This window comes from Oryza sativa, chromosome 1 (assembly GCF_034140825.1).
Source record: "Oryza sativa Japonica Group chromosome 1, ASM3414082v1".
Classification (NCBI taxonomy): domain Eukaryota; kingdom Viridiplantae; phylum Streptophyta; class Magnoliopsida; order Poales; family Poaceae; genus Oryza; species Oryza sativa.
This window is the reverse complement of record NC_089035.1, coordinates 38400935-38423452: the sequence shown is the minus strand read 5'-3', so window position 1 is coordinate 38423452 and position 22518 is coordinate 38400935. Positions and strand designations below refer to the sequence as shown.

The following is a 22518-nucleotide window of genomic DNA, read 5'->3' as shown; positions in this document are numbered from 1 at the left end:
ACGCATCATCCCCCTTCCTATGTTCCTCATCCCACTCATCTCCTAGTCGTTCTCGTGACATTATCGCCCTCTTTGGAAGACACTAATGACGAGTTCCCGGTGGGGAGTTGGAGGTCATGCTCTGGTGACTTAGATACTCGGAACCCTTTGACAACTCGAGAATGAGCAACATGACTGGGAGGAGGCAGCGGAGAGGAGCAGCAGTAGCACTTGTGGACCATTTGACAACAAGGGTGCGAGTGATGGCTCGTTGATGATGCCAACGGGTCGAGCTGGGCGAGGGTGTGGTTGTCCGGCGCTGGTGCAGGATCACGTTGATAAGCTCCACGTTAGATCCAGTGCCTCCTCATCCACGATGCTTGCGAAGATAAGCTTAACGAGACCATTGACATCTCGTAGTTCCTGCTCCTCGCCCTAACAATGCACCTTCCTCAACCTCCGCCTCTCCCACTAACAAGGTCGTCGTTGTCTCGCCTTGTCGCCACATGCCGCCATTGTCTCTGAGCATCCGTGAGGAATAAGATGGAAGGGAACTGACAGTGAGGAAGAGAGAAGAGGAAGGGTGAGAAAGAAGAGGGACTGACGGGACGGGTGTGTTCCACATATAGATTGGATATTATGTCCAAAGCATGTCTGATGCGTATAACATGGCACGAATACAATTTAGTTGTATTGGAAAATGACATGGTTAGAAATAGGTGAATAACAATAATATTTTAAATACCATAAATTTGCAATAGCAATGATCAAATTGACCCATACAAATACAACTTTCCCTTGCAAGAGAGAACATCTTCATCACTTTATACACGAGAGAGCAAAAGGACAGCACCGGAGTATCCATCACAAGCTAGGTCCATGTGTTAGCACAGTTGAATAATGTACGAACACAAGGAAGAATTGCGTACACCAGCACCGTCTTGTGCGCACTGTTCATGCTGATCTGCAACAAAAGTGACGAATCTAGCTCCTTTTTATATGCGTATATAGGCCGGCTAGCCGAATACGGACCGATCGATCCCACTATGCACAGCTACAGCCCAATGGCTAGTCAGTGAGTCAACTATGAGCAAAAGATATGCATTGCATCTCCTACTCCTACCCTGCACGCATCAAATTCTGAAAATCAACGTATCATCACAAACTTCAGTAGGTAAGGAAGTAGCAGTGCTGAACTGATGATAGTTCGGCACAGATAGAAGGGGAGTACAAAGATGCTAAGCTGCCAACGTTCTTAACCAGCCGAGCAAACAGTTAGAACGGAAACCAAATTTTGAAAAAAACTCAACATCTCATGACAAACTTCAGAAGGTAATTAAGAAAGTAGCAGAGCTGATCATTCGGCACAGGCAGGAGAGGAATATGAAGATGCCAAGTTGCCTAACAAACAGTTGGTAGAACGGAGTGTGTTTGAATCAGCTTGCTTCAGTACGTGTGCCACTGTATGGTTAAACGTGGTTGGTTCAGGCTGCAGATCAAAAGCAAGCATCGGAGATCGCATTTTGCGCCGCGGCCTTTGAGGCCTCACGAGTCGCGATCAAAGGCGACAACGCGCTGGAAAGTCTGCTACCGAAGCCGAAGGTGCAGACTAACGGAACAGAAAAGCTTCACCCATAGCAGCAGTGCAGCACCACCCAACAATGGCAGGTCGCCATTTGCAGCAAAGGGCATAGAAAGCAAACTACTGGAGTAGCAGCTTCGAATGGACAATTTCCCACCAGAAAAGAGAAAGTGAAGACGTCCACAAACCACAACCATCTTGGTACGCGCACATGCACTCCATTCAATCGTTCAGGCATCGAAATAAAAATGGACACGTTAGCAATCAGTAAACATAGCAGGAAAAAAAATCGATTTCTCTACAGAGAATTTGTACAAGATAATGGTTAAATCTTTAGTCTTTACACATGGTTCAGTCAAAGGTACTACTAATGGTTAGTAGATCTTTTCACAGGAATCAGAGCTTAAGTATCAAGGTTTTATTCACTTTCTAGGATTTAATCACCTGTACAAACATTTTCAGATTTCACAAGAACATGCACAAGAATTAGCTAGCTAACCTCTACTTCTACATGACATCACAACCGTTGTGAGGAACCCTCTTCTTATACACGTAAACGCGCGACACGAACACGAACGCGACGAGCTCGACGGCGCAGAGGCCGGCGAGGAGCCAGTAGAAGTAGTCGAGGTGGGCGCGGTTGAGGTTGTTGGCGAACCAGCTCGCCCCGCTCTTCTTGGTGGCGCCGTCAATGGCGGAGATGATGAAGCTGCTGAAGAAGTGACCCACCCCGAATATGCTGAGGAAGAAGGCGAGCCCCAGGCTGCGCAGCGCGTCGGGGACCTGGTCGTAGAAGAACTCCTGGAGGCCGATCATGGCGAACACGTCGGAGAGCCCGAACAGCACGTACTGCGGCACCATCCACCACAGGCTCATCGGCAGCGCCGCCTTGGGGTCGTCCACCATGCCGGCGTCCCTGGCGACGCCGAGCCGCCTCGCCTCCACCAGCGCCGCGACGACCATGGCGGCGAGCGCCAGCACGAGGCCCGTGCCGATCCGCTGCAGCATGGTGATCCCCGAGGACGCGCGCGTGAACCGCCGCGCCACGGGCACGAACGCCCGGTCGTACACCGGGATGAAGGCGATGATGGTGACGCTGATGAACGTCTGCAGCGCCGCCGGCGGCACCCTGAAGCTCTCGCCGATCCGCCGGTCCAGCGTCGCCGCCTGCTTCGTGAAGAACGTCGACGACTGGGAGAAGATCACCGCGTAGATGATGCACGTCGCCCATATCGGGAACAGCCGCAGCACGCCTCTCAGCTCCTCTCGGTGGTCGCCGCCGTCGTCATCGTCCACGACGGCAAGAGCGCTGTTCGCAATCAAACAAACCATAAATCACCCAAAAAAATAACGCCATAATTCACATCAACATCAGACAAGAAATCGATTAGAACATACTCGTCTTTGGATCCTCTGATGAGCGCGACGAACGCTCTGGCGAGGCGAGCGAAGGGGCTGGACTGGGTGGAGACGTAGTAGCGGTAGTTCCTTGTCCCGAGCAAGAACATGGCGAGGGCGAACGCCATGACGAGGCAGGGGATGCCGAAGCCGAGGCCCCAGCCGATGTTGTCCTGGATGTAGGAGGACACCATGGTGGTCATGGCGGTGCCGGAGCACATGCCGAAGTACCACCAGTTGAAGAAGGAGCTCCTGGAGACGGACTCCTTGGCGTCGTTCTGGTCGAACTGGTCGGCGCCGAACGCCTGCGCGCACGGCTTGTGCCCGGCCTCGGCGAGCGCCACCAGGTACAGCGACACGTAGAAGATGGCCACCTGCGCGGTGGAGGGAGCGCAGGACAGCGACTTGGAGGTGTAGCTGCAGCCGCCGCCGTCGCCGTGGAACGCCGGGAGCGCCGACGAGAGGGTTAACATCCCCATGCTCTGCAGCAGCAGCCCAATGTAAGTGATCACTGTTCATACTTGCAAAATGAACTTTAAATCCTCAAATTCTTATCTGAAACTATGGTTTTGGACTTATTTTGGTCGGATTTGAGGTGTTTATGTAATCAATTATGGACGTTGAGAAGCAGAAAGGTGAGATATTGAAACGGCCATCAGAAATTTGGCTGTGGAGCATGAATCGCTGTTATAAACTCCTAATTACACACACTGAAATTCGTATAGAAGATGCAAACTTGCGGTGACCCACAGAATCCACGAAACCTAGGAGCGGAGTGGACGCACTTTTTTTTTTCCAAAACGTGTGGCCGCCGACTCGCCCCCAAATTGGATATATGTAGGTGATTTGGAAAAGTTCATCTGAAGAAAGGCGTGCGCTTTTTTCTGTCAGTGAAAAGGGGGAAAGTGGGAACTGACCACGACGAAGAGGAGGGAGGCGAGCACGATGGTGCGGTAGCGGCCGAGCCAGGCGTCGGCGACGCAGGCGACCAGCAGCGGCAGCATCGTCGCGACGCCGCTCCACAGGTTGATCGCCGCCGCCGCCCCCGCCGTCGACTCCCCCAGCGGTCCCGTCAGGTAGCTGATCAGGTTCGCCGACACGCCGTGGTACGCGAACCTCTCCGCGATCTCCACCCCTTTTCACATCCAAAATCCACAAAATTTCACTCAATCGATCCTCGGGAGTTGGGGTTCGGGGAGGAGGGGGAGATTGGGCGTACCGAGGACGAACATTGCGGCGGACCAGCGGCCGGTGGAGGCGCGGGAGGCCGGGCGGCCGCGGAAGTCGACGGCCCCGGCGACGGCGCCCTCGGAGCGCGGCAGGAGGAGCGCATCGGTGACGGCGTGGCTGGCCATCGTCGCGTCGTGGTGGGTCGCGTTGCGTCTCTGGTGGATCACTGGCCGGGGAGGAGGACACCAAGATATAGGGGGCCGATCCGTTCGCGGCGCGCCACGGGACAACCAGCTACGCGCCGCGCCGGCGTCCGTTCTCCCCCGCTTTTCGCTAAGAAAAATCACCCACTTTTTTTTCCTGACAATTCGCTCGCTTTACTACTAGTAGAATGTTTGTTACAGAGTTCACTGACGAGTTCGAGGCCGCACGATCCGGATCGGGCGGCGCTGACGGCGAGCGATCCGGCGGCGCAGGAGGATAAAATCGACCGTGCGATGCGTGAATCGTGATGCGATTTGCGTTTGCGTGCGGCGTAGGAGAGAGAGAGAGGAGAGAACATGGCGCTGATCCAAAAAAGAGTTGTGTGATTTTTTTTTTGTCTGAGGCGACAAGTGATCGATAGGGCAGAAGCGTAAGGTGAGAGGCGACCTGAACCTGACCTGGAAGATTTGTTGCGAGACGGTTTGGCCCGTTGCGCGCGGCGGAATCGCGTGGGGGCGCACGGGTTGCTTCGGGATCTCTTGTGCAATTATCTCGGGATAATCGCTACAACACTCCGTATTTTTATTTTTTTTAATTCGGGTAGTGTTGGTTCTGAAAGAGACGGTGTCTGTACGTGACTACGAAATCGTTGCATTATCCTTTCATCCTTGGACATGTCTACGATACGAGAGACGGGAATTTTTTTTTTTTTTGGCGAGCTGTTGCTGTCCGTATGAAAGGCTCACCAGGTCGCTGTTCATTGCTTCCGTTTCTTCAGTTCAGAAAGCTATGTATAGAAGATTCTACGAGCGGTATACTTCTCCTTTTCACATGGAGTAGGAGTGTACTGCGTTCAAGCTCAAAATCCATGGCGACGAACAGAACAATGTCTGTGAGATCTAGGGCCACAGTGATGCGGTGAATCGCCGTGGCCACAGACGATCCAGGGCGCGTGGCGGCGGCGCGGCGGCGCGCGCGGGCATGCCGCGAGTGCGTGGTCGGCGCGTGCCCTGCATGCCAGAATTGGAAGGTGGCGTCGTCCGCGCACGGGGCTCGCTGCCACCTCGGACACCTCCTACCTCTCTCACGCAACACCACAAAAACACCACGCTTGCTCTGCCACTAGGCAATGCGGCCGCTACAGCAATTTGCAGCATCTCTCTCCCATCGTACTACTACCTGCCTAGAGGTAAAATAACGAGCAACAGTTTGTTTGTTTATTTCTGTATGCTTGCAAGCTGCAATTGTTTTTTGGCACCCAGTTGCGTGGTTTGTTGAGCAGATCAGGGTTGTATGTATTTTGTTTTTGTGTCGCTGTGCCCAGCTGTTGCTTTTGGTTCTTTGGTTGACCGTGATGGACATGGGGTAATTAAGGTCTTTTTCAGTTTGTTGCTAAAATTAACTATGTAAATTTTTAATATTGTAGAACAAAATAAACCAGATTTTACCATCATGACATTTTCAAATCTTACCGACTGTTGGTAATTTTATGAAATTCTACACATAAAACTGTTCTAAAATTTAGTAGTGTCAGACTAAACACCATCTTCACATCTCATCTTGATCTTTCCAATTTATCAACAAATGGCAAGTATCTTTTCAATGAACTGAAAGACCCTAAATCCACAACTTATACGGTATAGTATTTAGTACTCCCTCCGTTTCGAAATGTTTGACACCGTTGACTTTTTAGCACATGTTTGACCGTTCGTCTTATTTAAAAGCTTTTGTGAAATATGTAAAATTATATGCCTACATCAAAATATATTTAACAATGAAACAAATGATAGAAAAAGAATTAATAATTACTTAAAATTTTTGAATAAGACGAACGGTCAAACATGTGCTAAAAAGTCAATGGTGTCAAACATTTCGAAATGGAGGGAGTATATGCTCACACAACAGGACAACTTTACACGGTTGCCTTTGCCTACTGGCGTCGTGTTACACGAGAAGCAACATATGCAATCTGACCATCTCGGGACGGGCAGGGGATCGTGTGTATCACACGATAGGCGCTGTAACCTTGGCCCAGCCCAAGTCGATCAGAGCGGAGACCCAGCCCAAGTCGCCTAGCAGCGGCGCATGGCGGCGCTGTGGGCTGTACTCCGTGGGCTTTAGTCCGTACGAAAAAAGGTCGAGGTGCATGAGCGAATGTTGGACTGTGGGTGTTAGCTTTAGGCCATAGACCTTGTTTGGAGAGCTTGTCACAGCTACAGTTTCTCTTAAAAGTTGCTTATGCTAGAAGCTATCTCAAATAGTCCACAGCTTCTGAAAATCTGTAGTTAAACTAAGAAGCCAGAAGCTGGGTTTCAGAGCTTTTCCAGATTCTGAGAAGCTGGCTACCAAATAGCTGCTTTTTAGAATCTAAAACTCCCCTAAACAGACCATTAATCACTTGAAGTTTGACTTCTGAGAGACGAAGCTGTCTCACTGTACAAGTACAGTTAATTTCAGTACACCCTACACGTATCAATACAAAAATAAAATAAAATATTGTCACTTTATCAAATTTCAATATAATTATTTTTCTTTTTATCCGCTTATAATATATTTATTCAATAGTTTCATAGACTTTAATGTTATGATTACTTAAAAATAAATTTATTTTAAATAAGCAGGAGGAGTCAATAATTCACCTTTTCTGATACGGAGACAGTACGTTCTACATGACACTTTTCTAGTCTGTACCTTTGAATTCTTGGTGCCTGCCCCGTTGGTAAACGCAATTAATCACTACTAATATCATGTGGAGGCTGTTCAGTCAGAGATCACAGTCACCGTAAATTTTTTACACTCACAATTTACACAAATATAAATATATGCATCTGTGTTTTTTTTAAAGTGCATCGGTCACGTATCAACTCCTTAAAAACAATTTATCAGCCAATAAGAAAACAAATCCATATAGATCAAAGACATTACATAATGCCACGAGACCAACAAGAGACAGCTCTGGACAACCTTAGCTGGCTCCATGAGGCTTAAAATGATGCTTTAAATTGACCTTTCCACTGAACTCATATAATACTGCTAGCCCTTTTTTATACGTAATACTAAGTGCCTGTTCACTTTGATGCCAAAAAAAACCTTACCAAATTTTGGTATTGCCGAAATTTTGGCATAGTTGCCAAAGTTTACCAAAATTTGCCAAAATTTTGGCAAGATTTCTTATATAGTCACCAAAATTTGGTAGCAAACTAAATATAGCCACTTTTTAGCAACTTTAACAAAATTTGGTAAGGTTTAAAATGGCATCAAAGTGAACAGGCCCTAATCTTTTAAAGAAAACCCTTGACATTATGCATGCTGCCATCACATGTTGATTATCCCACTATTTCTTTGCACTATTATTTTCATAGGAAAGAAAAGAAGATATTTCTCTGTTCTCCATCAGATATTTCTCTTATCTTGTTTGGTGCCAGCACAGCAGCCAAGCTGCAGACATCACCTGATTCAACTTCTGCATCCAACCACAGCACAACATGCCCAGCACAACTCATTTAAGGTGTATGTGCCCAACGTAATAAGAAATTTCTAATTTAGTTATGTCTATATAGTTTAACATAATAAGATTTACTGTTTCAAATCTAGTTCAGATTTCACTTGTTGGTATTGTTTTCATTTTTTTTGTCAGTAAAAAGGGGCACCTGTATCTCACTCTCATGGTAGTCTCACCGTGTGACTATCGGCACAATCTGAGGCTCACGAGATGCCATCTATGTAGGGTTACATTAGCGGTCAATTTTCAACGTCAACTCTTCCAAACAGAAAATAAATCGTTATCGAAGGGTGATTTCGCTGGTCACAGAAGGCAGTACATTTTCTACATTGGACAGTGTACTCTTCCATCTCAAAATACAATTGCTTACTACTACTACTACTACGTGATTACGCCTTCTTTAAAGAAGATTAAGCCTGCGACACTATACTTTTCCAACTTCTACTCATTCTTACACACACATATAATACAGTAAAATTATATAAAAATCATATTAATTTAGTTTTAAGATTGTTAGCTAATATTTATTAATCATATGCTAAATAGCTACCTCGTTCCCTTGCGTGAGGAGAAGTTCCTAACTCCTCTCAAACACAATCTAAATTGTGATCGATTGAGGTGAGACCATGTGAGAAATATTAAATGAAAAATAATGTTATGATGAGAAGATAGATAGAGAAATAGTATTTCAAGACAAATTTAAATTCTATAATTTGCTATATTTTAAAATAGGAGAGTAGTAGTATTTATCTTTTGAGCGATGAACAAGCACGAGAAATTTGAAGAGGTAAAACCTTCTTTGCTTAAAAAAACAATCGCAATCAAAATGTTGCAAGTTCTAAAAAGAGGCCAGAAAAAGTTTAGCCGTATCATTTGAAATATAATAATGTACTAGCAAGTTCTAAAAAGAAGGCAGAAAATGTCGGCAATATAGCAACGAACAACCATTCGTTAGACCTACCAGAATCGAATTGTTTACACTAATATAAGCACTTTCTGTAAAATTTATTTTTTAAAAAATTAAAAAATACTGGGAAATTTATTATGCATTAAAAAAGAGGACGAACAACAAGTGATGAGTTTGATGACTGTTGAACTGATCCATACTCCCTACTTCCCATAATATAAGGGATTTTAAGTTTTTCTTGACCACTCGTTTATTAAAAAAAAATTATGCAAATATAAAAAACGAAAAGTTATGCTTAAAATACATTGGATAATAAAGTAAGTCACAAATAAAATAAATAATAATTCTATTTTTTAATAAGATAAATGGTCAAACCATGAAAAAAAAAAACTTAAAATCCTTATATTATAGAACAGAGGAAGTATAAAAGATCTAAAATAACTGAACCATTTAAAAAAAAAAGGACAAGGAGAGAGGGAGAGAGTTGAACCACTGTGGCGGGCTAATCACCAAAGATGAAGATTGGCATTGGTCATGTCATGTGGGCCACTTAAACGTGTGATTAGCTATGAGATTACCCCCTTAATCCCGTTTTAGGCACAGCCTAAGTCTCTGTCAACATCCTAATTCATCTCCTTCCCGAGGAAAATAAATAGAGAAAAAGCTCCCTTCTTTCTTTCTCTCTCTCTCTCTCTCTTCCTACCAAGATCCCTCTCTCTCTCTCTCTCTCTCTCTCCAGCTTCATAGTCCAGGCGTCAGCTTCAGCCCGGGGCTTAAGCGAACTGCGGGATTTGCTATCCCGGGCGCGAGATCAAATTCACGAAGAGAAAGGTGAATCCCCATGTCGCTACTGGTTTAATTTCTGTCAAAGCGGTTCTAAGAATTCGATTTTTACTACCTTTTAGGGGGTTCGTTTATCTGATTTAGTGCTAAATTGGGATGAGGCACTTTTTTGCCCTAGGAGAGATTTGATACCCTGCATGGCTGTCTTAGATTGTTGAATTAGGAATTGGGGCTCTGCTGTATATATTCATGGATTGTCAGATTCGATTTGGAGCTCTCATTTACCAATCCCCTCTCTTCCTTAATAACGCCGTTAATTAATTTGTGCATGTCTATGTGGGTTGTTTGATTTGAAGTTCTTTTTCATGGGATCATCATGTAGATTCGCATTATATCTCAGTGGCTCTTTCTTTCGATGCCTCAGAGTTTTGCCCTGCGCGCCCGTTGAATTTTCTAACTCCAGGATCCAGGAGATACCATAGGAGAGTGAGTGCTTACGTTTTCGATGTGACAAATTTTCGTTTTATGTTTAGTGATTTGTGTTCGCAGTAAGGAGCATTGCAGAGGCTCCTGTCGATCCTGTTGCGAGTTTTAACCTGAGAAAATGATATCTCCTACTTCATAATTTTGTGGCAAGATGTTGTGTTACTCTCCAATGAAAATCCTTGTTGCTACATTGAACAGCTCTACCATTCAAATCGACGCCTTCAAATGTTTACACATTTGCCAATCTGTTCCTTTGTATTAATGATATATGTCCAAGCTAATATGGCAATAAACTTTTACCTTATTTACTAACTATATAACGGACAAATATCCAGGTTTATGTAGGAACTGAAGAATATGCTTTACCGATTTGTCAAGGGCTGTTTTTTATATGATATTTTTGTGGGGGTTGCTTCCTGGATTGCAAAAGATAGTCTTGATTAACAATATATTTTTTGCAACTTGCATAGCAATGATTATTCATTTAATAAGAGATTGCCACTTTCTAATGGTTGAGGTAGTGCAATCTTTTTTTTTTGACACGATGAGGTAGTGCAATCTGGAACTGACACTGACATCTATATGATGCAACAGCATAACTATAATGTACATGACTTTCATTTTAGTTAATAGTTGGGGGTTTCATGTTTTTTGATAAGCAATAAAATCTTGGAACCTTGCTCTTCTTGGTTAGTTCTGTATGTTCAAGTGTTTGTCTCCTGGCCGATGTATGCAGCATGAAGCTTCCAGCTGTTCAACATGTGGATTATTTTCAAGTTAATTACTAACAGGTTATTAATGAAACAATCCTCCCTAGCCTTGAAAGAGTGCTCCATCCCTTGTCATTTGGTTTCACTAGCATTGCAGTTATCTCAATTTCACAACTATAGCTTCATGTGAAAATGGTTCTTTGTTGTTGCCTGACATTCATAGAATCTGTTCCCCTGTTCCTTATATCTTTTTTTTCTAAGCATCACCTTTCCTTTTTACAGCAACGACAGCAATTTCAGCTGCATCATAACCATGAGTCTAGCTTGTCTAGTATGCCATGGCATGAGCAGCCCCTCGCACTCGTTTAGGAGCTATTCGGTCTCAAGTTCGGAGGAGGAGAACAGGTGTGGAGCTGTTGTTGCCTGCCTAACACGGCGAGTAATGCCTGCTGGAACCGCTAACACTGTAGGGACGTCGAAGGTGACACCTTTTCCTCTAATGGCTGCTGGCCAAGGCACTGAAGGCGCTCCTCGACTTCAACGAAGCCGTGCTGTTTCAAGGGATCTTGTCAGGGACTGGAACTTTGAAGAGATTGCTATCAGGAACTAGAGTGAGTAGGGTGTGCTAGCAGTTCTTTCCAGGTTGAGCATATGGCACTATCCTTTGGCAGCAGATTTCGAGTGACTTGATGTACATTTTCTAGTATACATCTGGATATCTAGGTACTATATCAGTACGCATTCAATCGAGAGCAAATTATTAAGAGTACTGGTGTATGTACTGGTACTCCTTTGCAGATGAAAGAGTACTGGTACTTAGAGAGACAGCATTTGTCATGTTATATACTAGTTACCAACCTGTGTAGTTACATCAATTTTTCAGGGCCTTTTCTTTTCACTGCTACCAAATATGAATTATAAATTAAGGGGGTTTTTTTTGTCTCTTTAGAGATCAGGAGTGATCCCTGTTGGTGCCGTATTAAGTCAGCTGGAGTATTTTTCACAGGTCTTGGATGTTGTAGGTTTTTGATGTATTGGTGTCAACTGTTAAGCATCGTCCTGCGAGACCATGAAGAATTCAGCTGCTGTGTATTTTTCTTTTCTCTGGTCTAGGTTTACGAGTTAGCTTTGCCAATCTTATATATCGTCGCAGTTCCTGGTTGGCTCCTGGCTGAAATTTGATGTCATGATGCGTTCATGCTGTCATTTTCCATCAAAACACTACTCTACGAAGCTACATAAGTTTATTTGCACAGAAAGAAAACAACCTGGCTTCCTTGTTTAGAAAAAGAAATCAAGAAGTATTATCCATTTTCCCGGAGTTACATTCAAGTTCTTTATCACAGCAGACACAATCAAACAACAAAAATTCTTACTTGTCAGACAATGACACATCGTTTGTATTTCAAATGGTACCGAAGTGGCAGTTGAAGGCGCCTTTGGTCACTCCCCACTGCCATTGTATAACCTCACATTTTCACTTAGCAGCAACACGGGGTTTGATCAGCGCAACAGCTTCTTTGATTTTCTCCATAGCAGTTTGAAGCGTAGATAGTGCTGCAGCATATGACATGCGGATGCATTTGTCGTCCCCAAATGCATCGCCCGGGACAAGTGCAACCTATAATAGCGCAATCGATAAATTGCGGTTAGTAATAGTTTTACTGTGTCAGTAAACTTCACTGAAAAATGCGAATGAAATCTGTATTCATACCTGTGCTTTCTCCAAGAGGAACATGCAGAGGGACTCAGAGTCCTTGATAGTGCCAAAACCCTCTACTTCAGATCCATAGTAGGAGCTGAAGTCGATGAACAAATAAAAGGCACCCTACAAATTTGGATGTTTAGCCATCTGTCTGGGGTATGCAACTAGGATTTAGCAGAACTACTGGATCTTATCAATTCTCACCTGAGGCTCTGATATCTTCACACCTGGCAGTTCCTTGAAACTTTTTACAAGGTAATCACGACGTTCCTGGAATGCTTTGACCATAGTTGAGACTGCTTCACCACCAGCGTAGCCAAGGTTCAAAGCAGCGAGCCCTGCCTTCTGTGATATGCTACTAGCACCTGAAGTAAACTGCAGCAAACAAAGCGTTGGTGTGAGGACAACTGCAAATCAGAGTTTGCAGAAGGAAAAGGGGGCTAGAACAGATAATGTTGCGGCACGTGAAGTTTTCTAGAATTAACAAAGTGATAGTTCTATGATAATGCAGTATCACATGACTACATCACTCAACACTACACATTTATAGTTGCATGAACAAGAAGTGATCACCTGGCTTTGGATCTTTCCACAGGCTGCAACAAAATGTTTTGGGGCTGCAAGGTATCCAAGTCGCCAGCCCGTCATTGCAAAAGCCTGTAAAATTTGCATCAGCAAATATTCAGCCAGCTTTCTAAACCCAGTGGGTAGGTAAAAACTGAAATAGGCAGACTCCTTGCTATGTTCATTAAGATATTACATTTCAGATTGTGAAAATCCACATATAGCTAAAGAGGTGCCCGACATATTTTAAAGAGTGAACAGAAATAAACAGAAGCATATCTACCTTAGAAAAACCATTTACAGTTAATGTTCTATCCCACATTCCAGGCAATGAAGCAAAGCTTGTGTGTTTTGCTGGCTGATAGATGATATGCTCATAAATCTCATCAGACAAAACCTGAAAGACAGACAAGATGATAGGCCATAATCATCATGCGGTGAAAATGTAAACTGGTTAAAGAAAGGGGGAAACTAAAACACTTACAAGAAGCCTAGGATACTTCTTGACTATGTCAGCTATTTCTTCAAGCAGCTCCTTTGGATATACTGATCCAGTTGGATTAGAAGGAGAGCAGAGAATCAAAAGCCTCGATTTCTCGTTGATCTTTGAAGCAAGCAGCTCTGGCCTTAGCAAGAAATTCTCTGATATGCTTGTAGGAAGGATCACTGGAGTTGCACCAGCCAATGTAGCCATCTCAGGATAACTGACCCAGTATGGTGCTGGTATCAAAACCTAAAAGAAAGGGATCCCTCAATATTGTTAAAACAGATGATAGTGCAATTTGAAGCACAATAAACATAAACAAAGGAGTAACAGCTTTAGCAGCACAAACTTCAGTGGCAGCATCTAATATTAAGTTCTAATGGAATGATTGCATTTATCTGATACAAATAATTCTAATGGCATTAAACAAGACGGTCAACAACAACACATGGCATTAAACGATACAGGTAATAATACGTCATATCTGACAAAACCAAAAAGCAAATTATCAATGATGTACTTTCTGTAATGAACAATCAAGACATCGTAGCGTATAGAAAGGTCCCCATGATCTCCAAAGAAATATAAAGGAACTAATGAGATTTGTGTTTTTGTTCTCCTAGATACTATAGATGTTCAATACATCGCAGCGTAGCAACTAGCATTAGCAAGACAGAGGCCAAACCTCATCACCAGGTGAGCAAACGGCAAGTACGGCTTGCGTAATGCATTGCTTAGCTCCATTGCTCACCAGCACCTGATCTGGACTGTAGGATATCCCATTTTCCTCTGCACATTTATTAGTCAAACAAAGTTACTCAAATCTTCTTTTGAACTAAGGTAGTAGGTCTGCAAACAAGAAATTCATCCACGCACCTTGGAGTTTATTGCAGATAGCCTTTCTCAGCTCCAAAGTCCCAGCATTAGGAGTGTACCTTGTATAACCATCCTTAATTGCATTCATCCCAGCCTAGATCACAACAAGCAACAAGAGCGATCAACACTCAACTTGCTACCAACAGAATTCGTTCTTTTGCCTAAGAACAAGTGCACTACTGCAGTATTAGTTGCAAGCAAATAATAAACATTCCTACACTTTCATAACCAAAATTGAGCGCACAGCATTCAGAGTCCCCCAAAATTGGCCAATTCAAGTTCAAGTTCAAGTTCACAAGCATTTGAGCTTTTGCAGACTTACTAGTGCAATGAATTCACAACTAAGAACAACACACAACAAGAACTGATAGTAGCAATTAATGTTAATCAATCCCTTTTAATCCTTATAACCCACAACTTGGATAAACATATCATGATGATATTCCCCTACCCGGGGCTAAATTTTCTACCGAGACGAAGAAAAAAAAAAGGCACCTACCTCAGCAATCACGTGCGGCGTGTCGAAGTCGGGCTCCCCGGCGGCGAGGCCGATGACCGGGACGCCAGCCTGCCGCAGCGCCGTGGCCTGGTCGGTGATGGCCATGGTCTTGGACGGCCGCAGCGCGCTCACCGTCGGGCTGATGGTCGCGTCCACCGCCTCCGCCCTCACCACCACCGACGCCATCCTGCACCTCCCCGACGCCCTGCAACAACAAGCCAATCCATTCCCCCCCACGTCATCACGTCACCGATCGCCGCCAAAGAACCAGCAAAGATCCAACCCCCCAACGCGACGCCGATGCTCACCTGGCGAAGCAGACGGAGTTGGGACTTGAGGAGGAGGAGGAGGAGGAGGCGGGCTTGGTGGGAGTGGAGAAGGAGGTGGCGGAGGTGGAGGCCGCCATGGATGGGAGGGTGGTAGCGCTTAGCTCGGCTGCGTGTGTCGCAGCGGTAGGTAGTTTGTGTTGTTGTATTGGTTCGAATCGAGCAGGGGTGGTGGACTTGTGCATCCACCTGCGGCTGCGGTAGGTGGGTGGGGTCGGTTGGTCGGAATGGGAATTGGACCTCGATTTCGTTGGCTTTTTTTTCCGTTTCCTTCTCTTCCTCCTCCTGTTCTGATGGGTTTTTCCTCATGATTTCATTGCCTTTTCGTTTCTTCTATTCCTCCTCCTGATCTTACGAGTTTCCACCAGATTTCGGCCTGTTCGGTTATCCCGGATTTAATCCAGGCCGAGAATGACAAGTACAGTATGAAAGTTATATATAGATACAATAAGACACTGGAATTTATTCTGGACCGAGAACTAATTTACTTATGATATGGATAATAAGAGACCGGGAATCAATCCACTAGTTAAGAGGTGTGGAATTAATCCGGATATTTTGTTGTCCCTATCATGAGTAAATTGGTTCCCGGCTTAGAATAAATCATGATCTCTCATTGTATTTATCATAAATTTCTTACTATATTTGCCATTTCCGGCCTGGATTGAATCCGGCCATAACCGAACAAGTCCTTTATTGGGAGTTTGATGTATTCGAATCAAATGCACGCTATTCTAAGAGCATGTTTGACATGGTTATAACTTCTCAATCTAACTCTAGGACTCTAGTTTATTTTTTTTAGAGATTTCTAGCCCACTAAACTCTTTTTTTTTAAAAAAAAGAAGTTAAACCGTTTGGTTAGACTCCGGTCTAGATTTAGGAGAGATTAAGCTGGAGCCCTGCCAATGCTCCAAATAGGCCCTAATAAGGATGAAATCCAAATTCATGTGTACAAGCAAGCTGTGAATCAGCTTAAACTATCACTCTCAAACTCTATTGTAACTCGTCTAGCTATATGTAGATTTCACGAAAATCAGTTCAATTCTCACGATACAGATAATCGTTTTGATCATCCTGCATGAGAGCATCGCTTGGGTTTTACTGGAGCGGGCTCATCAGAAAGAGAATTTTATTGTCATGTACATGTTGATGTCATGTTATGACAAGGTGTAGGCACTACAACAATGGCACCAATTCAGATAATTAGAAACGCTTCTTGCATATATATACCAAGATTGGGCTATCTCAATCTATAAGGAAAGATAAAAAGTACTTGATCATTACTGATGATCATAAAATAAAGTACACTTCAGGAAGAAGGAATGACCTAAAATGGCTCCTTCAACAGAGGAAGAATAGGGCTAGACAAGGTACACAAAGGTAGGCAAGGCCATTGCCGTCATCGTTAACGTTGGCCTCGATCAGCTGTCTCCGTTCTGCTGCCCGAAGCTGCATGATCCTGAGGGCAAGAAGGAGAAGGGATTCTCAGAGATGTCAAATCCAGGTCGAGTGAAGTCATCAAGCCCACCGAAGCAAGGATCAAAGCTCAATGGCGAGAAATAGCGTGGATCATCAGCCATCTTCATGTCAAGATTTGGGATGTCGTCCGATGAGCTACCGGGGAAGTTATACCCAGCGCTCCCCACCATGGTGTTCATCGCCTCGCTGCCTTGAGGTTGCTCTGATGCTCCTGTTACTTTGATATCATCCATAGGGAGTGCAGGCGTGTGCCCTTGGAAAAGAGCAACATGCCCAAATAACTTGTCTTTTCTTGAGAAGGTAGTTCCACACGAGCATAGCCACTTGTCGCGGCCACAGTGCTTTTCATGAGTCTTCAAGTCCGCGATAACTGAGAACTTCTTGGTGTTGCAACGGCTGCAGGTGTAGCTCTTGTCACAGTGGCTTCTCTTGTAGTGGTTCTTCACACACAGGATTGTCTTGAGAGGCTGGAACTTCTTGTGCTCTTTGTTCCGCTTGCAGCCAACATATGGGCACGAGTACCTTGTAACTGGTGCAGACTCTAAGCTAGAATCTTTCGAAGGTTTCGCAAGAGCTGCAGCAGTTTTGTACTCGTCTCCATGGCCCCTCATGTGCATCCTAAGATTAGCATCTCTTTTAAAACCCTTGCCACAGATCAAGCAGAAGTGAGTATGTGGTGCTAAAATCTCCTCCTTCTCTAATTGCAATACTACATAAGACCCAGGGGGGAGATTCTCTCTCTCACCACCATCATCACTCTCCTTCACATCATGGTCTTCCATTGGAATCGGTTCTGACCCTTCCCCACCACAAGGATTTTGGCAGTTCATCATCTCATCGCTTTCTGCCTGAGTAGTATTAAGGCTATTCATCAGCTCCTCATAGTCATGGGTCTTGCTAATGTCAGGAATTGTGGCTTCGTCGTTTGCGCTTGGTCGCAGGTTACAATTGGTGCCCAGGATCATAGGAGCACAAAGTGTGTTACTGAGATGTCTGAGTGCCGGGTTGCTGCTGATTGGGTTCTTCATCGAAGGAAGCAAGGAACCAGCTGTTGAAATAAGCTGAATTATAATACAAGTGAGATCAGCAGTGACAAGCTGCTGCTTTGCTTGTGCCTCGCTGGAACCACCAGCAACTTGGCTCTCACGATTACTCATAGACTGCACGATGTCTTTTACCTGCTTGATCTTCTGCTCAAGGAAGGATAAGTTGCTCAGCATTGCCTGAGGGTCCCAATCCATTGTAGGATTATTCGGGGAAGGATTTGATTCGAACTGGTTACCGATTTTAGCTTCAATGTCATCAGGTAAATACAAGCTGGAAGACTGAACCCCAAAGAGTGGAGGAAAAGCAGGGAACGATTGACCAGGTCTTGCAAAACATGGAGGCTGGTCCATGGAACTGAATCGAACACCCTGTTGGTCAGGATCAGTATTCCTTGTTGCATTACTTGCCATTGATGGCAAGGCTTTCAAGGATGTCTCTGAACTTCTTCCCAAGCCACTGTCCATTTAGATTCACCAAAGGCCAAATTCTACTTCAATATGCCCTTCTATCTCATGGAACTACAGTCCTTCCAATCAGGAGCTGATCTATAGGGCAGTCATGAAAACCTGGGATGCATGATAAAGATTGTTAGAACACCAAACTGAACGCAGCAACAACCAACAGTTCGAGACCAATCAATTAAACAGGTCGTAGTTGGAAAGAAGCCACTGCTGATTTTCTGGTTTTCTTCCATGTCGCTGACAGGATGAAATTAACCATGAATACTCCCATAAATAGATGGACATTTCTAGCCCAAAAGAGCGAGGAAAAAAAACTAAAGAAAACATATTTTTTAAGCCTATCTCTAGTAGAAAACCCAAACCTTTTTAATAAAAAAATATTTCTGGAAGCAAGCGAGAAGATAATTAATACACAGGGAGAAAAGCCTATCAACAAGTAGAACAACCAACCAACAAACCAAGCTGACTAGTCAGAACTCGGAACTAACTCTCAGCTCATCATCATCATCATCTCTCCACTAATTCAACCAGCTTGATATATGCTATTGCTAACAAAGAAGGATCGGATCTAACATGGGACATGAGGGGATTCAGTTGAATCCCCCAAACTTTTTGGGTGGAACAAAAAAAACTTTTTATTAATATATCAAGGTTAAAGCAAATCAAGAGAGAAAAAAACTTCCTCCATGTCTATGACGCAGAGAAATGACCAAAGGGCTAACGCAAACTGGGGGGAAAAAGATGAGAAAAAGAGGATCGGATGCTATACCGCGACGCGATGCGGCGGAATCAGCAGGACGAACGACGAAGCCCCGCGCCCTGCTCGCGGTCGCCGGGATGGATTGGGATCGGATCGGCGGAGGCCACGGCGACGGCGAGGGCGGCGGCGGCGGCGAGCGGAGGAGTCGACGGCGAGCGAGGGGAAATACTAGTCGAGTCACCGTGGTGGCGAACGGCGAGACGATTTCCTATTTCTTCGTGGGCAAAAACACAAATTTACGGAGGGGTCCCTGGGAATATGAGATATTGGGATCAGGCTCCTCTGACTTTTAGCAACCCCCAAGGTCATTGGCCCATGAGGCCATCAGCCATGAACGTGGAAACAGTACAAGGCAAGACATTAGTTTTGGTTGATAGTACAACATAATCTAATAAGGCTGCATGAAAAGAAAATGACAAGTCATCTTAAAAAAAAGGTACAGTATTTTATTTTACAAAGTCATGGTGTGTAAATATAATTATTATTTTATAACTGGGACATTTGGTAATATGACATTCTTAAGTTGGATACAATTTGCTATCCCAGTCCACATTTAGTGACAAAAATAGTTCAATATGTTAGTGAGAGCGAGAATTGCCTCCTTTATATGGGTGATAAATTATTTTAAAAAAAACTTACTCAGGGTATAAATAAAATCATTACTTTATTGCATGATGAATGCTGGTTGAACTACGAATATATATAATCGAAGTTGACTTAATTCTAAATTTATTTCAAGGGTTTTCTTTACCACTTTGTTTGTCTAGTTCTATTTTAATAATTTCTTAGAACACATATAAAAGTCTATCTAAAATTATTCTTTAAAATCAAACTTTAAAAGTAATCCACTTTAATTCCAAAGAAAATCACAACATATGTAAATTCCTACTCCAATTCACGACGCTCAAAGAAAAGAGTCTAACAACAAATCTATGACCCAATCAAAATTTCTACTGGAAACGCCTCCTCATATATATATATGTGCCAACGTACTTTTGTTATAAGTAGTGATATGCTAAAATTTTAGTTCATATGGCTAGGCAACTGTGATTGTTTTTCTGTGCATGCATCTACATATTTCTTGTAGTAAAAAAATAGTGTTTTGTATTTTAATTTTAAATTATCACAAATAAAGAATCACTTAGCAGAGAAAGTGGTGGCACCAAGTAACAGGGATCACTCCTGATGTGGAGCTGAAGATGCAAAAGAACCTGAAGCATACATGCAAAAAAAATATTGACAAATCCAAATGATGCATATTTTCATGGATTCACAGCCTAACTATTAATCAAATAAAGTACTGTAGCAAAGTTGATGGTCTAGTACAAATCAGAGATAAATCAAACATAATTTCAGCATATCACCTTCCCTTCTTATCTCAATTCTCACCCCTAGGCCCTATAAGCACACCAACAATCTGGAAACAATCAACCCCAAGAACACAAACACAAAACCGGCAGATCTAAAACTACCCCCAAATGATTATCGTCACACACTTCAAGATCCCCATCTAACCCAAAAACACCACCTCTAATGCCCCTCCAGATCAAACAAACACTAAAAAGAAAGGCACCATCACACCATCCTCTAACAAAAACATCAGAAAGAATCTAAAGAACCATATCCAGATTCTAAAGGAGACCAACTGGTGCAAGATTGATTCCCTCCCCCCAAAATTCTCTGCCCCCAAAATTGTTACAGTTGTTCCAGTATAGCACGGATGAAATTAACAAGATTGAGAAATTCGTTTAGTTTAAAAAAAAGAGAAATTCGTGTGAAGCGTGTAATATACTCAGTAAAAAAAAAAGATGGACTTACGCGAGTAGAATTTGAGGCTCCACAGGGCAGCAAAAATGGGACTCGGGAGGGCGGGTGGGTGGCTTTATAGGAGGAGCAGCCCTGCTGGTTCCTGGCTCCCGTTGACCTTAGGCAATTTTCCATTGGTTAAATTGGATAACGAGTTTTTCCTTTGGTTAATTGGATACTGAGTTGTGGCTCCGCTCGTTTAGCTAGCGAAAAGAGCCTCTGCTCGCGAGTCGCGTCGATTAACGACGTAACCCTCACATATTTGCTACTCTCTTTATCCTAAAAATACGAACTAAAAATATTAAATTGTATTGTATAACATAATACTATGAACTAAAAGAATTGAACTGTATTGTAATACAACTGCTTGAAGCTATGGGTGTTGGCCGCTAGGTTTGAGGTGAGACATGCGCTGTAAGATGTTATCATCCACAAATCTCAAGTTTTTCACCAAAGCCATGTTGGGATTTGCTTAAAGAAGAATGAAAATAATATAATACCATTTTGCAGGCAAAACCTCTTTTTAAAAAGCGACGAATAGTACCATCCAACGAAAACGGTGACAAACCGAGCAACTCACAAAATCGGAGTTGTATACCTTAGTCTTGGATATGAATAAGTTAGAATCGTTTTTTAACAAAATATTTAAAAATGTGAAAAAAAATATACAGTAATATTTTTATGGATAATGTGAAAAGAACGGGGTATTTCATTTTCCACGTTATACACCTATATCCCATTGGCATAGTCCCTCTCATAATGTAATCCAAAATAAGTTCATTTTTCATCTTTCACACACATACCCATACAAAACCAAAAGACTAAAATATCCTTACTTTATCATATCTTAAAGTAATTATTGCTCTCTTTACCTACTCCCAATGTATTTATCCTCTGCTATCACAAACTCCAGTGCAATGGTTGCTAATAATAAATTTATTTTGAGGGACTTAAAATGATCTTATTATGAACAAGAGAGAGTAATTAACATATCACCTCGCCACCTTGGAGTATTTATTTTCTTTAGAGACTTCGGAGCTATTTGATACATTTCCCATGTTTTGTCGTATCTTATATTAGAAAAGTTTGAATAAAATAAAAGTGTGGCATAATCCTACTTTAGTATAGTAGTTAAGGTGTAACTTATTTTTTTTACATAGCCATAACTTAGATAAATATAACATAAATAACGGTAAATTTAATATAGCATCAAATAAACCCTCTATCGCTGAGGCCGTGTTTAATTTCTCACATATTTCCAACTTTCCATCACATTATATCACATAAAAACTTTTCTACACACATAAGCTTTCAATTTTTTTTTTCAAACTCCCAACTTTCTCTAAACTTTCAACTTTTTTCAAGAATCACACCCTAAATCAAAAACTTCAATCAATCAAAAGCTGCATTTCAGCCTTTCAGGCTTCGCTAAATCGCCAGTAGGCAGCTCCAGACCTCCAGTGGCTGACCCACACAAGACAATAAAATGGCAGGTGCTGAACGGTGGGGCCAGCAAAAGAAAGTGAGGCCAATGGCCACCGCGGGCCCACCGCCTCCGTCGCTGTCTGCAGCTTTGCTCCTCTCATTCCTGGCCTTCCCGCCGTGCTACTGCCTACTGTGATGTGATGTGAGGCGTCTGGTAGATTTGGCCACTGATTGCTTTTGGATCGCTATGAATAAAACATGCCAAATTGGTGATGGATTTCGCAACGCAGAACATGCCAATTTTGTGACGGAATTAGCACACGGAACACAGATCAGACGTTTTGATTAGCGTTGATGTTTGTAAA

At 43.3% G+C, this 22518-nt stretch overlaps 4 protein-coding genes across 8 annotated transcripts; 1 reads left to right on the top strand and 3 right to left on the bottom strand.

Moving 5' to 3' along the window:
• Positions 1 to 1959: 1959 nt before the first annotated feature.
• On the bottom strand, positions 1960 to 4349 carry LOC4324944 (protein NRT1/ PTR FAMILY 5.10). Its single transcript, XM_026022363.2, has 4 exons — positions 4179 to 4349; positions 3877 to 4094; positions 2960 to 3441; positions 1960 to 2870 (listed from the first exon to the last, which is right to left on the bottom strand). The coding sequence occupies exons 1-4, from the start codon at positions 4312 to 4314 to the stop codon at positions 2069 to 2071; spliced, it is 1638 nt and encodes a 545-aa protein (XP_025878148.1). The 5' UTR covers positions 4315 to 4349; the 3' UTR covers positions 1960 to 2068.
• A 5130-nt stretch (positions 4350 to 9479) lies between these two features.
• LOC9270135 (uncharacterized) lies at positions 9480 to 11669 on the top strand. 4 transcript variants are annotated; one of them, XM_066310190.1, is made up of 4 exons: positions 9480 to 9573; positions 9950 to 10011; positions 10748 to 10802; positions 11004 to 11669. In XM_066310190.1, the coding sequence occupies exons 3-4, from the start codon at positions 10771 to 10773 to the stop codon at positions 11329 to 11331; spliced, it is 360 nt and encodes a 119-aa protein (XP_066166287.1). In that variant the 5' UTR covers positions 9480 to 9573; positions 9950 to 10011; positions 10748 to 10770; the 3' UTR covers positions 11332 to 11669. The 4 variants fall into 4 exon arrangements, with proteins under 4 accessions (XP_066166287.1, XP_015641354.1, XP_025878147.1 ...); XM_015785868.3 differs by lacking the exon at positions 9950 to 10011; XM_026022362.2 differs by lacking the exon at positions 10748 to 10802.
• Positions 11670 to 11976: 307 nt separating this feature from the next.
• On the bottom strand, positions 11977 to 15325 carry LOC4324941 (bifunctional aspartate aminotransferase and glutamate/aspartate-prephenate aminotransferase). The gene is made up of 10 exons (XM_015785846.3): positions 15158 to 15325; positions 14850 to 15054; positions 14351 to 14444; positions 14160 to 14263; positions 13475 to 13723; positions 13274 to 13387; positions 13000 to 13083; positions 12631 to 12801; positions 12436 to 12549; positions 11977 to 12342 (listed from the first exon to the last, which is right to left on the bottom strand). The coding sequence occupies exons 1-10, from the start codon at positions 15253 to 15255 to the stop codon at positions 12199 to 12201; spliced, it is 1377 nt and encodes a 458-aa protein (XP_015641332.1). The 5' UTR covers positions 15256 to 15325; the 3' UTR covers positions 11977 to 12198.
• Positions 15326 to 16369: 1044 nt separating this feature from the next.
• Positions 16370 to 20771, bottom strand: LOC4324940 (zinc finger protein STOP1 homolog). 2 transcript variants are annotated; one of them, NM_001396869.1, is made up of 3 exons: positions 20741 to 20769; positions 18932 to 19172; positions 16370 to 18267 (listed from the first exon to the last, which is right to left on the bottom strand). In NM_001396869.1, the coding sequence occupies exon 3, from the start codon at positions 18163 to 18165 to the stop codon at positions 16597 to 16599; it is 1569 nt and encodes a 522-aa protein (NP_001383798.1). In that variant the 5' UTR covers positions 18166 to 18267; positions 18932 to 19172; positions 20741 to 20769; the 3' UTR covers positions 16370 to 16596. The 2 variants fall into 2 exon arrangements, with proteins under 2 accessions (NP_001383798.1, XP_015641300.1); XM_015785814.3 differs by lacking the exon at positions 18932 to 19172 and having other exon boundaries at positions 16376 to 18267; positions 20741 to 20771.
• Between the last annotated feature and the right edge of the window lie 1747 nt (positions 20772 to 22518).